At 40.4% G+C, this 18,503-nt stretch overlaps 1 protein-coding gene and 1 long non-coding RNA gene across 2 annotated transcripts in view; one reads left to right on the top strand and one right to left on the bottom strand.

The window, feature by feature from the left end:
* Window positions 1–18,503, top strand: part of ANKFN1 (ankyrin repeat and fibronectin type III domain containing 1) — a 322,582-nt gene that overhangs the window by 279,751 nt on the left and 24,328 nt on the right. Inside the window, exons 15-18 of the mRNA XM_025851318.2 lie at window positions 3,513–3,679; window positions 6,310–6,460; window positions 7,964–8,132; window positions 17,800–17,966. Of these exons, the coding sequence (XP_025707103.2) occupies window positions 3,513–3,679; window positions 6,310–6,460; window positions 7,964–8,132; window positions 17,800–17,966 (654 nt within the window). The remainder of the gene's footprint in view (window positions 1–3,512; window positions 3,680–6,309; window positions 6,461–7,963; window positions 8,133–17,799; window positions 17,967–18,503) is intronic.
* Window positions 1–18,503, bottom strand: part of LOC141370424 (uncharacterized) — a 109,423-nt gene that overhangs the window by 69,144 nt on the left and 21,776 nt on the right. The window lies entirely within an intron of this gene.

Below are 18,503 nucleotides of genomic sequence, written 5' to 3'. Positions count from 1 at the left end.
GAGGAAGGAAAAAGCAATCCTTTTTGGCTGGAGAGAAGAGACACAAAAGGACTGGAATGGAGAAAAAGGCTAGAAAAACAGAATAGAAGTCAAATCAGGCAATGTATAGGCCCACAGGCACTGGCTTTGGTTTAGGAGACCTTCTTAGTTACCTCAGATTATGTGAATAGGACAGTTTCTTTCTCTTCCCATACAATTCTCAGGCTCCAAAAACATTAGTAAAGGCAGGAAAACACAGACAGATGCTCAGTCTTTTTTAAAAAATGAAAGAGTAAATTACTCCATCTAAGAATGGTGTGGGTTTTTACGTAACCACAGTGTGTTCCTAACTCATTCTATTTGTGGTTATTCTAACCCCCACATATTTTTCTCTTATACCCATCCTATATTTGTACTCCTGGGTTTGGGTCTTTACAAGCACATTTTTTTATTAAGTTTCAACTCTAATTATGATAGGCTTATTTTTCCAACACATAGGATCATTCAGAGTTTTATTACTATTTTCTAGAAAATCAAAACCACCACAGATTTGGGACCTGCAATTTTGATACACACGTTCTTCATTTCTTTGTCTGGAACATCAATAAATAAGCTAAAAAGACAGGCCCTCAGGACGAGTCCCTACTGGGCCATCACTCAACATGTCTGCTGTTCCCACACCATCTCCATCATCCACAAATCCTCAACCCAGATAGTCAGCTTATTAAATGTGGTCAAGATTCTACTTTTCCCAGATTATCTAGTGAAACAGATCACACTGGAGACTCCTCCCTGGCCTATGGATTCTGCCCTTTTGTTGTTGAAAATTAAAGTTTTCTGTCTGATTTGCCCTTCACAAAACCATATTGACTCCTATTTAGTGTCTCAGGATTTCTTGGTAACTGCAAATTGATTATTTGATGGTTCTTTCTCACTTTGCCCAAAGATCAATAAGTTGGTGGTCTTTAATCACCAGGGTCATCCTGTGTTTCTCCCCTTCCTGTTTCAAAGATAGTCTTTTCTAGTCTCTAGAGACTTTTCCAGTTCCCCGTCACTTCTCAAAAATAATGACCTGTGGGTTTGTGGCCACATCTGCTTGTACAGCAAGTATCCCTAGGGGGCATATCATCCAATTCTGTTGATCTGAATACTTCCATTTCCCCTTCTCTCATTAACTTTACCCATTTCCTTCTCTCATTCTTTTCTCTCTTATTACCTGTTCATTTCTCAAAATTTCACTTTGACTAAACTTCCTCCAGTCAACTATTTACCTGTGATCTTTTCTAAAGAGATAAGATAGAAGATATCAAAAAGTTCTGCTTTATCCATCTCCTGACATTAATAAAAATTCCTTCCTTCTTGATCACAAAACCCAATTTTTCTAGTCTTTTTTTTTCTTTGCCAAATAACATAAAAGTTACTTAGCCTTTGCTTTTCTGTACCTGCTAGTTATGCGTTCCTCCCAACTGTGACCATTCTTATTTTGTCCCTCTTCTGCTATTCTCCTATGTTCTGGCGTAGGGACCTGTCCTGACTTCCACATGTTGTATATCTATTATAAACAGAAACAGTACTGGGTACTAAGGACACAAAGCAACAGAAAACATAATACTGCCACTAATTTCATAGTCTGGTTCAAGAAAAGAACATAAAAGAGGAAAAATAATAAGTACTCTTTCCTCTGTATGCCTCCATTGCCTCTGTTATAAAACAAATTTCAGAATATTGTGGTCATTTATTTCCTCATCTTTCTCAACCTCTTCAAAAGTAAGGATCACATCACATTCACCCGAAACCTCAGTGTCTCTTGTAGTGCCTGGAACTCACTAGGTGTGATAAAGGGTGGGACAGAGGAGCTAATTCACAACAGTGTATGTTAGATGTTGCAGATGGTGAATTCTACAAAGGAGGGGCCACTCCTTCAGAGTATACAGGTCAAGGAAGGCTTCATACCTCTCTCTTCCAGAGAGAATTCTGTACAAGTTTAAATGTTTGATTTTCTCTTCCTTTAAATTTTCCCTGCATTTCATGGTAGGGTTTGGTTCCTTCTTTTCACTCCCTTGGAAAACCAAGCTACACTCTGGCCTATAGGAAATCTTCTTTGGTTCATCACTCCTAACTCTGTGTTTCCAGTTCCCCCACTGCCCAAAGGTTTAAAAAGGTCTTACCTACTGATACATATTTCTAATTATTCACTGTCTGAGTTCCTGCAGTTGTATAGGGAAGCAAAAGTCACAGCTAGAGAGCTGACCACATATAAAACAAGACTCCACTCAAACATCCCTCTGTGCCTAACTAGGCTGGCACTTCCTGTTGCACCAACAGCTTCATTCAGTCTGTGCTGCCCATGGAATATTATGATGTGAAAATACAATGCAAATTCAAGGCAAATCTATTACAAGACAAATTTTAAAATCTTGTAGAAGATACAGAATTTCGTGAAGCTGATGAAGAAGATGTGGAGACCTAATCAAATCCCAGGCAAAGCTACTGACAATTAAGAATCTAGCAGTGGTAGGCCAGTTAACAATTGAAGAACACAAAATGAACAAGAACCTTATGAGAATGACCTGAATATCAACATTTTTTAAAAGCCAGGGAAAGGGTGGGGGGATGGGTTAGCCTGGTGATGGGTATTAAAGAGGGCACGTTCTGCGTGGAGCACTGGGTGTTATGCACAAACAATGAATCATGGAACACTACAGCAAAAACTAATGATGTAACGTATGGTGATTAACATAACAATAAAAATTTAAAAAACTAATGATGTAATGTATGGTGATTAACATAACAATAAAATTAAAATAAATAAATAAATAAAAGCCAGGGGAAAAATATGAAGACTTCAAATACTCTTGCAAAAATATCCTCTTCATGATCATGTTGTGGAAGTTAAATGTGAGGAATAGCATTTCAACTATCATACAATTTAGTCTAAGAAAACTAAGCCAAAAAAAAAAAGGAATCAATACTTCTTTCTTCATCCTCAGAATTAATGAATAACTACAACTTAAGTGTTAATAATATAAATAAATCTGCCGCTATTACTTTTTATTTCATTTTTCAGGGCAAAGAATCAACCAAGTCATGATGTCATTTAATAATAAGACCTTTCCTCAATACCAACTACTCTGAAATAAGGAGGCTTCCTATACTGCTTTGTCAGCTTTTACACTTGCAAATTTCTGTTTCCCCACAGCTAAACAATAAGCCCTGCAAGCACAGAAATTATGAATTCTAGTTTTCTAGTTTCCCATTCCCAGTCACAACCCACATACCTACCCCGGATCCAAAAACTGAGGGAAATAGGATGCATGCAGGCTATATTAATGACTGATTACTTGACTTGGAGGATAATTCTCCTGAAGGTAAGCCAACACATCCCCCACATTCATGGTAGTATCCAAGGCTTCTCACCTAATTGCTTAGCTACCGCTCCTTTAATTTATGACACAGTGCACCTAAGAAAAGAAAAGGTTTTCAGATTACCTTTTCAAGGTGTTTTATGTGTTGTTTTGTTCTTCACCCTACAGGATATTCTCTCTTATCACAAAAGGAGTCATCAGCGTCTCTCTCCTGGATTATATCTGGGTTACCTAAAGCTGTGTAGCTCTGTGGATCAGATCAAAGTGCTAGTTACCCAAAAGTTGCCCAACATTCTCTGCCATGTGAAGATCCGTGAAAACAATAACATCTCCAAGTAAGTTGTGAGAAGTCCGGATTTTCCTTGTGATGAAACAATGGCTCAAATGATGGCTTTGATATGTCAGAAGCAAAGTGACATGGTGCAGTTTCTGTGGTGAGATGTCCCCAGGTGCCAGCACACCGGGGCAGAGGCTTAGCTGCATTTTAACGTCAGGATGAGGAGGGTTTGTGGTGGTGGTTGGCGGAAGGAGTGCGCCCGTGAAGGAGGGGCACACTCCTTCCACTTTCCTCTCTGTGGTATTCACGGTGCAACCACCGATACTCAGCTGGTTAATGAATAAATGCCCTTTTCTTTCAACATTCTCTTTCCAGTATCTTTTCTTCACAACTTAGTCATTTTTAAAAAAGTATCACTTGTGGAAATGGGTTCTGGTAGAGCAGCTGATTTCCCCTTAAAGAATCCCCTAGCCCCATTCTCCCCACCCCTAGCCCTCTGGCCTGAGGACTTGGTATGTTTCCTGTACTCTTTATAGTTCTCTAAAAAAAAAGGTAACAAGGCCTGTGCTTCTGGAAACTGCACTATGGTTTGGCATTATGGTGAATTACCCTGTTAGCTTTGGGAAAGTTGCCCAATCTTGGTAATCTGGCTCAGATTTACAACTAGCCCTCTAGCAGGCCTCTGAAAGCCTGCTATAATGAACTGAATTGTGCTCAACCTGAAAAAAAGGACAGAACAGATAAGAAAAAGAACTCTCCAGACTTCATCAGGCTTCAGAGTACAAATTAGATCCCCAGATTTTAGTTATACCTGTGGATTTGCTTAACCAAAGAGGATTCTAATTTGGTCATTTACAATTTGGTCCATAAAGTGGCAAGAGCTTATTAACTACTATAGTGTATTGTTTATTAAGCACTATTTGATGACAACAAAGGAAATGATGATGGACTCTTCAAAGAACTCACTAGCTACCATGTTCTCATTTTTCACCTATCAACTACACCCAGACCTTAAGTCTGCCATCTGGTGGTCACTTCTACAGGAACTCTGGTTATCTTATCACTCCTTCCCAAGAGGTTACATGGCTCATTTGTGGGTTGACTCAGCAATGGTTACTTTCATCCATTTTCTAGATTTGTGTCTTAAAGGTTTAGACTCTTTTAGTGGTTATGCCAACTAATTTCCCCTTGACAAGGATCCAAGTTTCATTTTTACAAAAGATTCCAGTAGCCTTCACTCTTGCCAGTTCCATCTCCCTCATCCTTATAGACTAAACTGCTTAGTTAGTGGTAGATGTTTCATGGTATTCCTACTGGTAATTTATTCTCTAATTCGATTACAGACGCTATTTCAGCAATGTGCTCCGTTAGGTTTTGTGAAAGCTTGTGCTAGTCAGAACCCCCTCGTTTAGTGCAGTATCAGTGATGGGAGAAAAGAAATAACTCCCAAGCAGGTTCTCAAAGATTTCAATTATTTGTGAAGCCAACCGCATACCAGATTGAAGTAGGATTTAATTTTTATTTTGTTTCTCTTAGTGGGACAATAGGGTAGATTTTCCATAGTGTTTTCCAGTGTGGGAATTGAAAGGAAACAGGTATCTTGAACACAGAAACTTTTCTAAGAGGGTACTTGGTTAAAACAGATTGTTTTCTGATGAAAAGCTCATGTCACAATCAATTTCATTTTCTGACGCACAGACTGGAGCCCAGGCTGGTATAGCCCACTGGGGAGAGCCCTCAGAGGGTTTTCACACTGGTGGGAACATATGTTAGCACCTCCTCTCTTTCCGTGCCCAGAGAGGAGGGCTTTCCTTCCCTCTCTAGCATGCTCCTGAGAGCATATTGCTGCTCCCTGCAGAGTTAGAGAAAGAAAAAACTGGGCCAAATGAATGTGTTTAGAGACTTGTGCTAGCATACCTGTGGAAACAATGTTCCCAGGAGGCATTTACCTTGATCTTTTCAAGCTCCTTTTGAAAAGCGGCCTTTTGGGGGACAAACCAGATGTGTTTTCTCCCACCATCATTCTTTTCCCCTCCCTTCTGCATGACATTTGGAAAAGTTCATTAGAAAGGATTACAAAGCATGCAGAATAAAGACACAGATGACTGGTTTGAAAGGAGGACAGAAGCAGTGATGTGTGTCCCCTGGTTCCTTTTATTGGAATTGTCTGGTGTTCCTGTTCGTGATTCTCCTCAAGCTCTTGGAAGGAGTAAGAAGCCAAAATAGTCCCCATGATTACAACAGGCCAGGGTTGAAATGTGCCATGTGGTTTGTTGCCTGAGTTGGACCAGAGTCCTGTGGTTACCCAACTGCTGAATTAACCAGCAGATGCCCCTGTGGTAAAATGTAGGGTCTTAGAATTTACAGAGGATCTTCAGGGAAAGAAAAATGAAGATAGTCAGGAAATTATTACCAAATATTTCAAAGCTCCAATCTCAGAAACTAACTGATACAAATTAGACCTGCTGTTCTGAGGTATATGTGGTTTGGTAGGTGAACTAAGCTTAAATTAGCAAAAGCTCATTTTAAACTCCATTTGGGTGGCAAAAAGTTCAAATTTCATGAATTGTATTGTTTTAACCACCAAAAAATTGGTTATCCAGGCTCTGGACATATACATTAAAAATGTTCTGAGCTGTGTTCTGAACTTTTGTTATATTTCTAATTTTAACTTGACTCAACATACAGAGAGGAGTGGGAATGGGTCCAAAAGCTTTCTGGCTCTGAATCTATGGAAAGTGTGGATCATACTTCTGACTGCCCCATACAGTTGTTCTTCTACGAGCTCCAGATGGCAGTGAAAGCTCTCCTTAAGCAGATCAATATACCTCTACACCAGGTACTAGTCTTTACCATTTTTATCTTCTTTTTATGGCTAATGGAAACTGCATTGTGTATAAAACTTAAGAGGTAAAAAAAAAAAAATAGATATATGAGTTCATTTTCACTGATTTAAACACCACTCTGCACATCCTGCACACTTTGATCTGACGCCTTCAAGTGGACACAGACCGCACTTCTGCCCCTTTTCTCTATCTCCTGCATATTGACCTCTTCCGCAGCTCCTGGACCCAGCTTTACTGTGGTCTGGCCAAGCAAGGAAAAGTCACTGGCCAGCCCACCTCGAAAAGACACCAAGTCTCAACTTCAGGATAGCACAAGTCAAGGAGAATAAATAATAAGTACACACTTAGATATACAAATGTTTTGTCTAAGAACAGCAGACTAATGGTAGTATAACCTATAGCAATGACAAGGTTATGCCACGCTATCTTTTCACAAATAGAGAATTTACTGTCAAAATTATTGTCTTATCTAAATCAAAATGTGCAAATCTAACCTCTACTAATAAGCAACTTCAGGAAAAGCTGTTGGCACAGAAGAGAATAGTAAAAGTTTATTAGGCTCTGTCTAGTAAGTTAACATGATGTAGCATTAGGCTGAATTCTTTTTTTTTTTTTTCTTTTTGGCCTAGTTCACCATCTCCCCATACCCAGTACACACACATGCATGCAGGCACACACACACACAAAATCAACCAAGTTTAGCCTATAAAACAGGAAGACCATCACCCAGAATTGGCACGTGACCCATGGACACAAGGACATAGATTAGAGACTCCAAGAGTGTTCTTCCATTGGGGTACTGCTTGGATTATAAGTCAGTACTGCAAGGTTAGTCCAGAACAGCCAACACTGATGAAAAATAAATTGTACAAGATGCCATAAAGGCGCTAGGGGAGCAACTGGATTATTCCAGGGGTGGCCATGTACTCAGGAGGAGAAAAAAACACACCAGCTCTACTCGTGACAGTAGATACTATTAAAGGGTTTCTTGAGCTTAGCAGGTTTGAAGCAGCTCATATTTCATTGGTGACTCTTGGGCTACATACACATGTTGGTAGAGGGCTGCCTAACTGCCTAAGAGTGCATACAACATTTTTTTTTTGGATACTTGTAAAATTTTTTCAGTCCTTGGCCAGAAACTACATTTTTCCCCCTTAACCAACTTAAATTGAAACTAGTAGATTTTTAATTCAATCCATTTTTGTTGCTTCATGTAATTATATTCATCATTTTGAAAAACCCACAGAATGCAATCATTTTCTGCTTTTATAAGAAGCATAAATGTTGTTTTCAGAGTTTATATGGAACATTACTGCCTTAAATCTTGATTTTATATAGCATTATTAAATGGGCTGAACCCTAATATTTATGTTGTATAAAAATTCCAAGCTTGAAGTCGCGTAATTTTGTTAGATGTTTTATGCCAGTTTGGTGTTGTTTATGTAAGTGCCATGTTGTAACTCTCCTATTTTTCCTCCGCGCGTGTCCCTCTGCAGGCAAGGAACTTCCGCCTCTACACACAGGAGGTGTTGGAAATGGGTCACAATGTGTCCTTTCTTCTCCTGCTCCCTGCCTCAGACGACGTCTGTACAGCCCCAGGACAGAATAATCCTTACACCCCACACTCAGGGTTTCTTAACCTCCCTCTTCAGATGTTTGAACTTGGTATAGTAGCTTGTTTCACCTAGAAATATTAACCCAGCCTCCTTATAATAAAATCACAAAGTTATATCTGTTCCCCCTTGTCCCAGTGGAGGGTCAATAAATCACATGATGGCTTTGGCAACAACCCTTCCTAGAACTGTGTACAAGTCTGAGAGAAAGCAAAGCTCCAAGACTATGTGCCTGAGCAATAATTATTGAAACCTAGCTAAGGTCCAATGGAGAGGAGGGAATTCTAAACAGAGTGTTCAGTTATCAGGCTGCAGTTCTTGCCTTGCCTTTGCTTTCTTAAAACATGAATACAAGAACTGATGTTTTCATGAAAAGCACTGCCCCTTCTCTCTCTCTCTCTCTCTCTCTCTCTCTCTCTCTCTCTCTCTCACCTCCAAATGGGAAAAAAAAATAGTGAAATTAAAATGTAAAGTGTGTATCACTCTGGAGGGAAAAAAAGTCAATGAGTAGCATTGATTTATTAAATAGACTGTAATATTAAGCAGGCTAAATTTCTAGCAGACCATTTGAGAAAACTGACAGGGTCTCCCAGGATGCAATATTGTGATTATAATGTGGGATTATAATGTGGGATTCTGAATGGTGGAAGATCTTGTCCTGACTTTCAAAACTGAATAGCCTAGGCCCCAGTTTCTCTATTTTTGCAGAGACCCCTGCTGCCCACTGAGGATGTGAATAGGGAGGCTTTGTCTCTTCCCCATGCTTCATCTTATAACAGGCCAATAAGAGGCAATTAGCAGGAGTTCCATCAGTTCCAATGAATTGTAAGATTTGTGGGAGGGTGAGTGCTGGATGGGTGGAATGGAGGCAGACTCTCTTAGGATTGCTCCCCAGACACCAGAGTTAGAAGCAGACAAGGCAACTGCCATTTTGAGACCTGGGCATCTGAATCTGAATTTATCCCTTGAGGATAAATAGATTAAGCCTTTCGGTTTCCCTTGCTCCAAGCAGTTCAGATGCCGAAAAAACTAAAGAAGAGCAATTATTATTTTCCAGAGGAGGAAGAGTTATTAAGAGAAGCCTGAATCAGACTTGCAGACTAGGACTTGAGAGTCCTGGGTCCTCTATTGTGTGAAAGTGACAATCACTTAACCTTTCTGCACCTTTTCTGTGTCAAATGATTAATAACATTGGCGTACCCTCCCAAGAGGCCTGGATGTGACTGACCCCATCCAATGAGTTCCCCGTCCAAAGAACATTATTAGCCCGTGATATGACTGCATTGCCCTTACAAAATATAGTTTGGGTCACGGTATTTCATTTCAAGTCAATAAATATATATTAGATACCTACTGTGGAGATTCAGAGATGAGTAAGGCAAAGGCCCTGCTTGCAAGGGGCTTTCAGTACAGCGGTAGCAGTAAAATAAGGATACAAATTATTATTAAATGAGGTAGGATGTGCCAAAATCATAAGTGATATCGAAAAAAGAAAACACATTTTTCTCAAAGAAGGTATCAGAAAGCCACCTTGGAGGAAAGGGTATTTGATGTCGGTGTTAAAGAATGGACTGGATACTAATAAACATGGACAATAAGAAAAGCTTTCTTGTCAGTGGGAGCAGAATGAGTGAAGACATGGAACAAAAGATCTCAGAAAGAGTTGGAAAAGGAATAAATGGTCCAGTTTGACTAGATCAGAGAAATGATGTGAGGAAACAGTGGACATAAAGAGGTCTGAACAAGTCGTGGGCATCCTGGGCAGTATCTTAAGAATCAGGCTGAGGAATCTGTTTAAGATGGATTGAGAGCACGGTTGCGGGGGGGATAGTTCAGGGGTGTTTATAATAGTCCAGTATTAGGACAGAAACAAAACCCCCAAAAAGGAAACAAATACAGGTATAAGAAACATTGGGAGTAATATGCAAGATTGAGCAACTGTCTGAATGAGAAAAGATGAAGTCTAGAGACTTCTACAGTACTCCCACGGTTTTCAGCCTCAAAACCTGTGAGGATATTGCTGCCATTACCAAAAGTGAGAAAATCAGAGAGGAATATGGCTTAGGGAAGAAAATGATGCTTTTAGCTCTGTCTTGAATCTGAAGGTGCAAATTCAACATCCAAGTAGACATGTCCATTTGACAGTAGAAATACAGGAGAGAAGGTTGGGTAGTAAACACAGAAATTTGGCCAGTGTCTATTAATAACAGCTGAAGCCATGAAAGTGAATGATTTTTTCCAGGGATAGATAATTGATAGGGAAAAGAACTAGGGAAAATACTTCATTGGAGAGCTAACCGGGAGTCCATTCTGCATGAAATGGTCATTACTGTTCCATGATTACAGACAAAAATATATGAAGTTCATTTTCCCATGTCTCAGTGGTCTTCATGGTAACAATCAAAGATTTGGGATCATTCATAATAGTGTATGACTCCTAAGACCCTGGAGGACCAAGCCCTGCAAGTGTCCTCTCTATCCTGCTTTCTGGGAGGCTAACACACTTTTCCTGGGCAGCCGTACTTGGTCCTACTATTGTTACTGTCTATTCTACAATTTCCTCTCTCCACTCATTTGTTCATTAATTCAATAAATATTTATTAAGTAACCTACACTATGTGTTGAGCACTAGTCCAAGTACTAAAGATCTGCAGTGAACAGATCCATGAAGCTTACGTTCTCGTGAGGGAGACAAACAGCAAACCAATCAATAAACAATACTGTAAATGTCAGACAGCAGTGAGCGCTGTGATGAACAATAAACTAGGGTAAAGTACTGGAGTGAAGTGACAGGAGCTACAATTTTGTATAGGATGACCTGGGAATGTCTCTCTAAAGAAAAAACATGTAAGCAGAGACCTGAGATTTCCCTGCAGTGGGAATGACAAGTGCAAAGGCTTTAAAGCAAGAGTGTGCTTGGCTAAAAAAAAATCAGTGTAGGTGAAGTGTAAGCAAGAGCAACAAAGATAGGAAATGAGATCAGAGAGTCAACAGCCAGATCATGCAGGGCCTCACAGGCTGTGATAAGGACTTTGGATTCTACTTTAAGCGTGTTGGGAGTCCAATAGAGAATTCTGAGCAGTAGAGTAACATATTAGAAGGTCTACAAAACCTGATGATCCCCATGAAAAAATAAAAACTAAAAAGCTTAACTTTGTTTAACCCAGCATTTTCTAAATTCATTTGACCATGACTGGAAGCATTTTTGGTGTGGCACTTACTAAAAAACTAAGAAAACACACTTTAGGATACGATGCCCTAAAACACTGCTTCCCGAACTTTAACGTGCACTAAGAATCGCTTGGCGAGCATGCTAAAAGAGAATCCTGGAGCCCCACCCCAGAGATGCAGAGTCTGTAGGTCTGGGATGGGGACTGGAGAATTTGCTTCTCTAACAAGCTCTCAGCTGATACTGTGCTGTCAATCCGTGGACCACACTTGAAGTAATACTGCCTAGAACACAGAGAAAATGACATTTTAGGAACTTACAAAACAGGGATGTAGTTTATAGTAATAGAAACCAACAGTGCCTATCTCTGACCTGTGATGTCTTACCTCTTCTTAATACTAAAAGCAGTATAAGACTATCAGATATTATCCTTCATTGATGAAAGCCAAGCCATAGATCAAAGCCTGGGTCTCAATAGTTCCTGACTTTAAGATGTTTTTTCCTAGAATAACATATACCTTCATATTCTTCTGGTCCTCCTTCATTATCATATTACAGGTGATGCAACTGATTAATGAGAACCATGCAAATTTCCAGAAAAGATCACCTGATTGGGCATGGTTCCACCAACATACACAATTCTGTTAGTCTTTTCTAGAGATCAGGAGGAAATGTTGCCAGTAGCAGGAAATTAGTACACTCTAGTATAATGTTTATTATACTTCAGCACCACCAGCAACAATTTTTAAGATTGCTGGGCCTTAGTAAGAATCATGACAGACTCTACCTTATCTCCAAGCAATCAGAGCTTTCCAAGAAGCAGATTATCGTACTGATTACCATACTTTTTCCATTAGACTTCAGCCCACGAAGCATTTAATAACAATTTCTATAGGAACTTCAAAGGGCTTACTATAATGGGTCTAACTAAGCCCCTCAAGAAAGATCCTAAGCAATTTTTACTTGTTTGTTTTATACGGAGGGACTTCTGCCTTCCATAGATAGGTCCATAGTAAAGGTCAACAGATACACTAAGCATTTCTGAGAAAGAGAACATTACTGGAAATTCAATCAGAACTCAGAAAATGATAAGAACACAGGAATTTTAATGAAACCTGAAAAGGTGCAAATTATGGGAACATGTCAATTATAAAAAATTTACACTATATTTCGGTTTGACTTGCACAAGTCATCCCTGTCCCAGTGAAATGATTTGAGATTTTGGCAAACTGACCAAGTTCCTGCCAGTGGCCTATGATCACAAATAACTTGCTAACCAGCTATGGAAAACTGCATCTGTGCCTATTCTAGCACTACATAGATCTAGAAAGGACAAAACGATAAAGGAGCTTAGCCTTCTGTCTCCTGGAGTAAAGAGTAGGCTGGGGCAAACCCATAGGCTATTCCCTCACAGGATTACTGTAGGGGAAAGGAGGACTGTCATATAGATGAGAGATCCCCATGAGCAGGGTTGAGCTGAGGCAAAGTGGTACATTTCAAACCCATGCCCCCTCCAGAGCCTGAGGGCTGACAGTCTCCTTACCCCATCCTTTGGATAGGAGCAGGATTGCACTCCACTGCCGTAGTAATCAAGCATGTGCCTGGGAACCAACAAGGGTCACTATTTAAACTGTTCCCAGAAACAAAAAGAAAAGCAGTACCATGAGCCTTTAGAAACTCTGTCCAGTGATGTGGCCTCTTGAGGATTTGCCTAGCTTGCACTGGGGAGGTTGCCCTGCCCTGATCCTATGGGGAATCACAATTGACAGCAGGCCTATGATAAGAAGTTGATTTTATTGATTTCCTTGGTTCTATGATTCATACTGACTGGACTAGTGAGATTATAAAACTGGGGTATTTTTTAAAAACAGTTTGGAGCCTGGTATATATTTTATACTAAAGTGCTTGGCTGCATATTTCATTCAACAAACATTGGCTGAGTTGCCACTGTACGTATGCCAAGTACTGTCCTGGGGCTGGACATACAGATGTTAATAAGACATAATCTGCCCACCAGAAGCCTAGAATCCAGTAGAGGATACAGAAATTTATACAAAAGTCCCAATATAATGAAAGCCCTGCTGTAATAGGTAGGCTGTTGAATTTCAAAGGAAAGACATCCAATTCTTCCTTAAAGAGAAAATATTTGAGCTAGATCTTGAATTAGAAACATTCAGAAAAGGAAAAGAAAAGGCAGAGCTAAAAAGGAAAATCATTTTAAACAGAAGGAACAGCATGCACAAAAGGTAGGAGACCTGAGGAAATGCATCCCAATTAAATACACTCCCAGTAGCTCATTGTGACAGATGCTTATGGCATCTGAGAAGAGTGATAGGAGATGAAACTAAAAATTAAAAAGGTCAGAAACACAAAGGGCTACCTATGCCATCTTAAAGAGGCTAGACTTTATCATGCAGGCAATGGGGAGTCATGAAAAGATTTGTTTAAAAGGAATAATATGGTCTTAGTGGGTTTTAGCAGCTCTATGGAAGATGGACTGCAGGACAGCCAAAGTGGGGGTTGCTGAGACTAGACGCAATGAGACGGCCAAGAGAGTGGCCCAGGTGGTGGTGATAAGAACCGGAACCAAGACTTCCACAGTAGGGGTGTAAAAGAGAAAGTAGAAAAGGAACTGAGGAGTTAAAAATCAACAGAAGTTTGTGATTGATTTAACGTGGTTGAAGAGCAAGATGGAGGAGCCAGAAAGTCTGAACAGGGTGCTGAGATGGATAATGTTGCGATCTACCAAAATAGGAAAGATGAGGGAAGGAACAGGTTTGGGGGAGGGGAGAAATGATGAGTTCAGTTTGACAAATGATGAGTTTTGAGGTGCCTGTGGGATATCCAGGCATTGAGCCTAATGGAATCCAGGCCACAGGCTTACAAGAAATGGCACAGTCTCAACCCTCATTCCTAAGGCCCATTTTTCATGATTTAGGATACCACTTCTGAATTCCAACTGTCAACTCATTCACTACCAGGAATCTTTAGAGGGGCATCTTGTGCCCAGGTTCTTTCTGACACATTGGCAAAGAATCCTGGAACTAAACTGACCACAGAGGGTAATCTTATTGATATTTTTAGTTTCCAAACTAGGCTCCATGACCCAGACTGATTAGGATTTTATTAATTTAAAGACCTTAGGAAGAATATTCTAATCTCAACCCTGTTCCAATTTTCTAACTCTAAATGCCTCATTCTTTCTGAGGGGTTAGGGTAAAGGTGTGAAAAAAATTTTCATTTTGTTTCTGGTATGTGCCACATGCTGTGCTGGGCACTGTATATATATGATATGTTTTAATCCTAAGTAGGCATTACTATCCATCTTAGATGTGGGAAAATTGAGGCTCCCAGAGGTTATATGCCCGAGGTTATATATCCCAGAGGTTATATGCCACACAGGTAGTAACTGGCAGAACTAGGATTCAAACCCAATTCTGTCTGATACCTAAACCCAAATACTTTCTACTCTACTCCTAATCCAACTTCTAGTGTTGGTGTCAAATGCATTTTAGCCTGTCACTATCTCCTATAGAAAAGAGAGGGAGAAAAAACACTGCAGAAAATTAGCCTCAGTGTGTAAATTACTAACAAATCATATGGTCCAGATAATGCATTGTTGTACCCTTATACCATTTTGTCTGTTAAATGCATGTGATTCACATTAGAAAAAAAAATTAGAAGCTTCCAGTCTGTCCTCCCCTCCTCTGTGATGGCTACCAAATGTATCATTGCTAAACCACAAACGACTATGTTAAAGTAACATTTGTTAAAGTAACATTAAAGGCTCTGGATAAAAACCACTAGCGCGGGAAAGTGAAGCGCTGTAGCTGGAAGGTCCTTATAGCTCACTGTGGTGAGTGGCAAGGGGGGGGGAGTGTGGGCGCTCTGAGACCACCCACTGATCCAAGGCGCCTACCACAAGGAGACACAACAAGAGAAAGTTGTGGACACCCTGGCGTTTTAGAATTCAGATGGGAATGACAGTGTTTCTTTTAAAGAAATTCTTTAGTGCCTCTTCCTAATCTCCCTATCTTCATATTTTAGAGAGAAGGAAAAAAGCTGATTTTTTTCCTTCTTTTCTTTCTTTTTTTTTCTCCCCCCCAACTTGGTTTGGAAAGGCAGACTGTGAGACACTTCACTCTCCTCGCTCTCCAGCCAAGAGAGGACATCTGTCAAGTGCTAACAGGATATAATCCCTCCTTGAAAGGCATAAAGACACATTCAGGGAGTTACAAGGGTCAAGAGTAAGCTACAAAGTAATGGTGACTCTTTCCTGTAGAGCTGCCAGTAAATATCACAGACCTGAAATACACCTTTCAAAACAGGAAAACCAAGAGCACAGAAAGAAAAGAGAGGATGGAGGGAAAGAAGATGACTTTGGAGGAAGGGTCTGGCCTCTTCAGAGCAGGGCATGCATTTTTTTCATTAATTGAGATGTTCAATAAACATTAATTGAGAAGCTATAATGTTCCAGGTTTTGAGGAAATAAAAATAGACATGGTTCTTGCCCTCAGAGAAATCACAGCCTAATACCAAGGCAGTCAAGTAAACACAGAATTCCCGTAAAGCAGGGTAAGTGTCTTGATACATTTAGAACCAAGCGCTGTAGGAGCACAAAAGAGAGTGAAACTGACTCGGCTGCGGCCGCAGAGGTGTGAGTGAAGATCTGCTGAGGAGGAGGCACTGAGGCTGACTTCGAGTATCAGAAGCAGCTCACCTGAAGCCACTGGTGTGACCTAAAGACTGGTAGACACGGGTGTTTGAGGACTAGAAAAAGGCATGTGTAAAAGCATGGAAGTGTAACAGGACTTGTAGTAAGTTCAGCCTGACCAAAGCTTAGAATTAATTTGAGTGGAGGGTGAAGGGTGGTTGCATGACTGAAGATATATTCAAATTCACAAGACACTTTCCTTCTGGTGAGAAGAGGTTTGACTTTGTCCTGAAGTCAAGGAGCTCTGTAGAGGTCTTTAAGCAGGGAAATAGCATGCAAAGTAGATGGTTTGGGGGGAGCTCAATAGTTGTTGTTTACTGAGAGGCTATATGAAATCAGTTCTTCTGTGTGTCAGGCAAAGAAGTGCTAGAGTAGAGGAAGTGGAAGGACAGATCTGACACCAGAGAGAAAAATCAATCCTGGAACTGAGAAACTTCTCCTTGAAATGATGCACAACTGAAATAAGCATGAGTCACAGAAGCCCTCACCCCATTCTTCTCTTCCACTTCCGTATGAGGAAACACAAACGGAGAAGGTTACCCTTACCCCCACCAGAGATTCATCCCAGCTAAGAGAAAATGAAGCAAGGAAGTAGGCAGTGGTACGACGGGACTTGTAGGGTACCCGGAAATCTCTCAATATGCACAGAAGTAGGGCATCCTCACTGAGGTGTAGAGATAACAAGATGCCCCACTTTGAGGCAGTGTGGTTTTAGCTTCCCTAAATAGCCGTTTCTGGGTCTCAGGAATCAACAGCAAAGAGGCCTGAGGGCAGTAATTCGATATTCTTCCTAGAATTCTTCACTAAAGAAGCCAGAATAAAAATGTTTCCACAGATTTGTGGAGTTACAATAGCCCTGTTTCCAAAGCATGGAACACACTGATAGAGTTAGAGACACACAGAGTAAATGAGGTTCCTGGAAAGTGAATCTGCAAATTTAACAATGGCCAGGAAGAGACTGGTACTACACTAGTCCAATTCAGGATGCTTTCCTCATCCCACTGGAATCTGATGTTTTAGCTAAGTGATCAGAGCCAGATACAGAAGTACACAAAATCTGATCACCTCTGAGTACCTGCGTGAGGCTGAGTCCCACACTCCTCTCTCCCTCCTCCATGACAGAGATGAAGGTTAGACTATTCCCTCTGGCCTCCGGCCCATTATCTTTTGAGAGAGGAAGGCCAAGTCTGCCAAAGACAAAAATGGTCTGTTGAGGTATCAGCTCCAGCATCCTTCCGGAGCAGCTGAGGAGCAGAGAGGCCAGACAAGGATCAACACCCATCCGACCAGGTCCTGAGGGAAGTTTTCCAGCCAGACAAAAGATATCCTGAGAAAAGTATGTCTTGTATCTTCTGGGATTTCTGGCCTTGAAAAGAAGCATGTAAGATACACACTGGAAATCAGACATGGAAATCAAAACTAGGTTTCAAACTGCTACTTGACTTTTTTCTTAAAGTGATAAGCAAACTTATTTTCTCAGTATATATATATATATATATACATATATACATATATACATATACATATACACATATATATATATACATATACATATACAGCCTCAACTTTAGGAGCTGAACATAAACTGCAGCTTGAGCCAAGCCCACTTCCCCATACCTTACCAGGACTTGGTAAACCTTAAAAGGGAATACTGTCTGACTAAAGCCAGACAACTGGCCCCTAAAGAGCACATTTATAATTTATTTATGGCTTAATATTTTCCACTGATAGGATTAATAAATCATGTTTTCATTCAACTTGTTTTCTCTGAGGTATGAATTTCTCTATTTTGATACCAGATCTTAACATGTTTTATTTTGCTTGTCCATTTTCCAGTTCATTTTTGCAGCTACAGGGAGAAATTTATTAGTCTGTATTGCCGCCTTTCTGCTGTTGTGGAGCTGGATTCTCTGAATACCCAACAGTCCCTGAGGGAAGCGATCTCAGACAGCGAGGTTGCAGCTGCCAAACAAAGACACCAGCAAGTTTTAGATTTCATTCAGGTAATAGTTTGTTTCTTCTGAGGTAGAATGAAGGAAGAAGAGATAGGGTGGAGGGGATGAGAAACAAGCATGAGAAAGAACAGCAATCTGGGTTTATTGAAAGATGACAGCATGCAAGTAGCCTGCTGATTTGGTTAAAATGTGGAGTTCAGGAAGACGTCAGTTTTTAAACAAAGGCTTAAGAAAAAGCTACATATAAATCACAGCATTACTAAGACCTGTATCAGTCACTATGTTAGGTAGCAGTGGCTTCCCATATTGGAGAGAAAAATCACTGCCAGAAGAACTACTACTCTATTATTACCTGGTAGCCCACTGATAATTCTAACAGAAAGAAAAATTGTATTAATTAACTCAATATCCCAGAGTTATGTTAACCCAAATCCAGTTGGACTTAAGAGTCCTCATGTTTTAGACTCCTTTCTGGCAGAGCTGACACTTCAATGTGTGGCTACAGGGGCTGGAAAATGTGTTCCCTATCTATGGTCTTATCTCGAAAAGCCTTAAGAGGGCACCTCAGGTTCTTGTGACAAGGGC

The sequence above is a fragment of the Callorhinus ursinus genome, unplaced genomic scaffold (assembly GCF_003265705.2).
Source record: "Callorhinus ursinus isolate GAN/ISIS: 27379988/994484 unplaced genomic scaffold, GSC_fseal_2.0 scaffold34, whole genome shotgun sequence".
NCBI lineage: Eukaryota > Metazoa > Chordata > Mammalia > Carnivora > Otariidae > Callorhinus > Callorhinus ursinus.
This window is presented reverse-complemented; position numbering and strand designations above follow the sequence as displayed.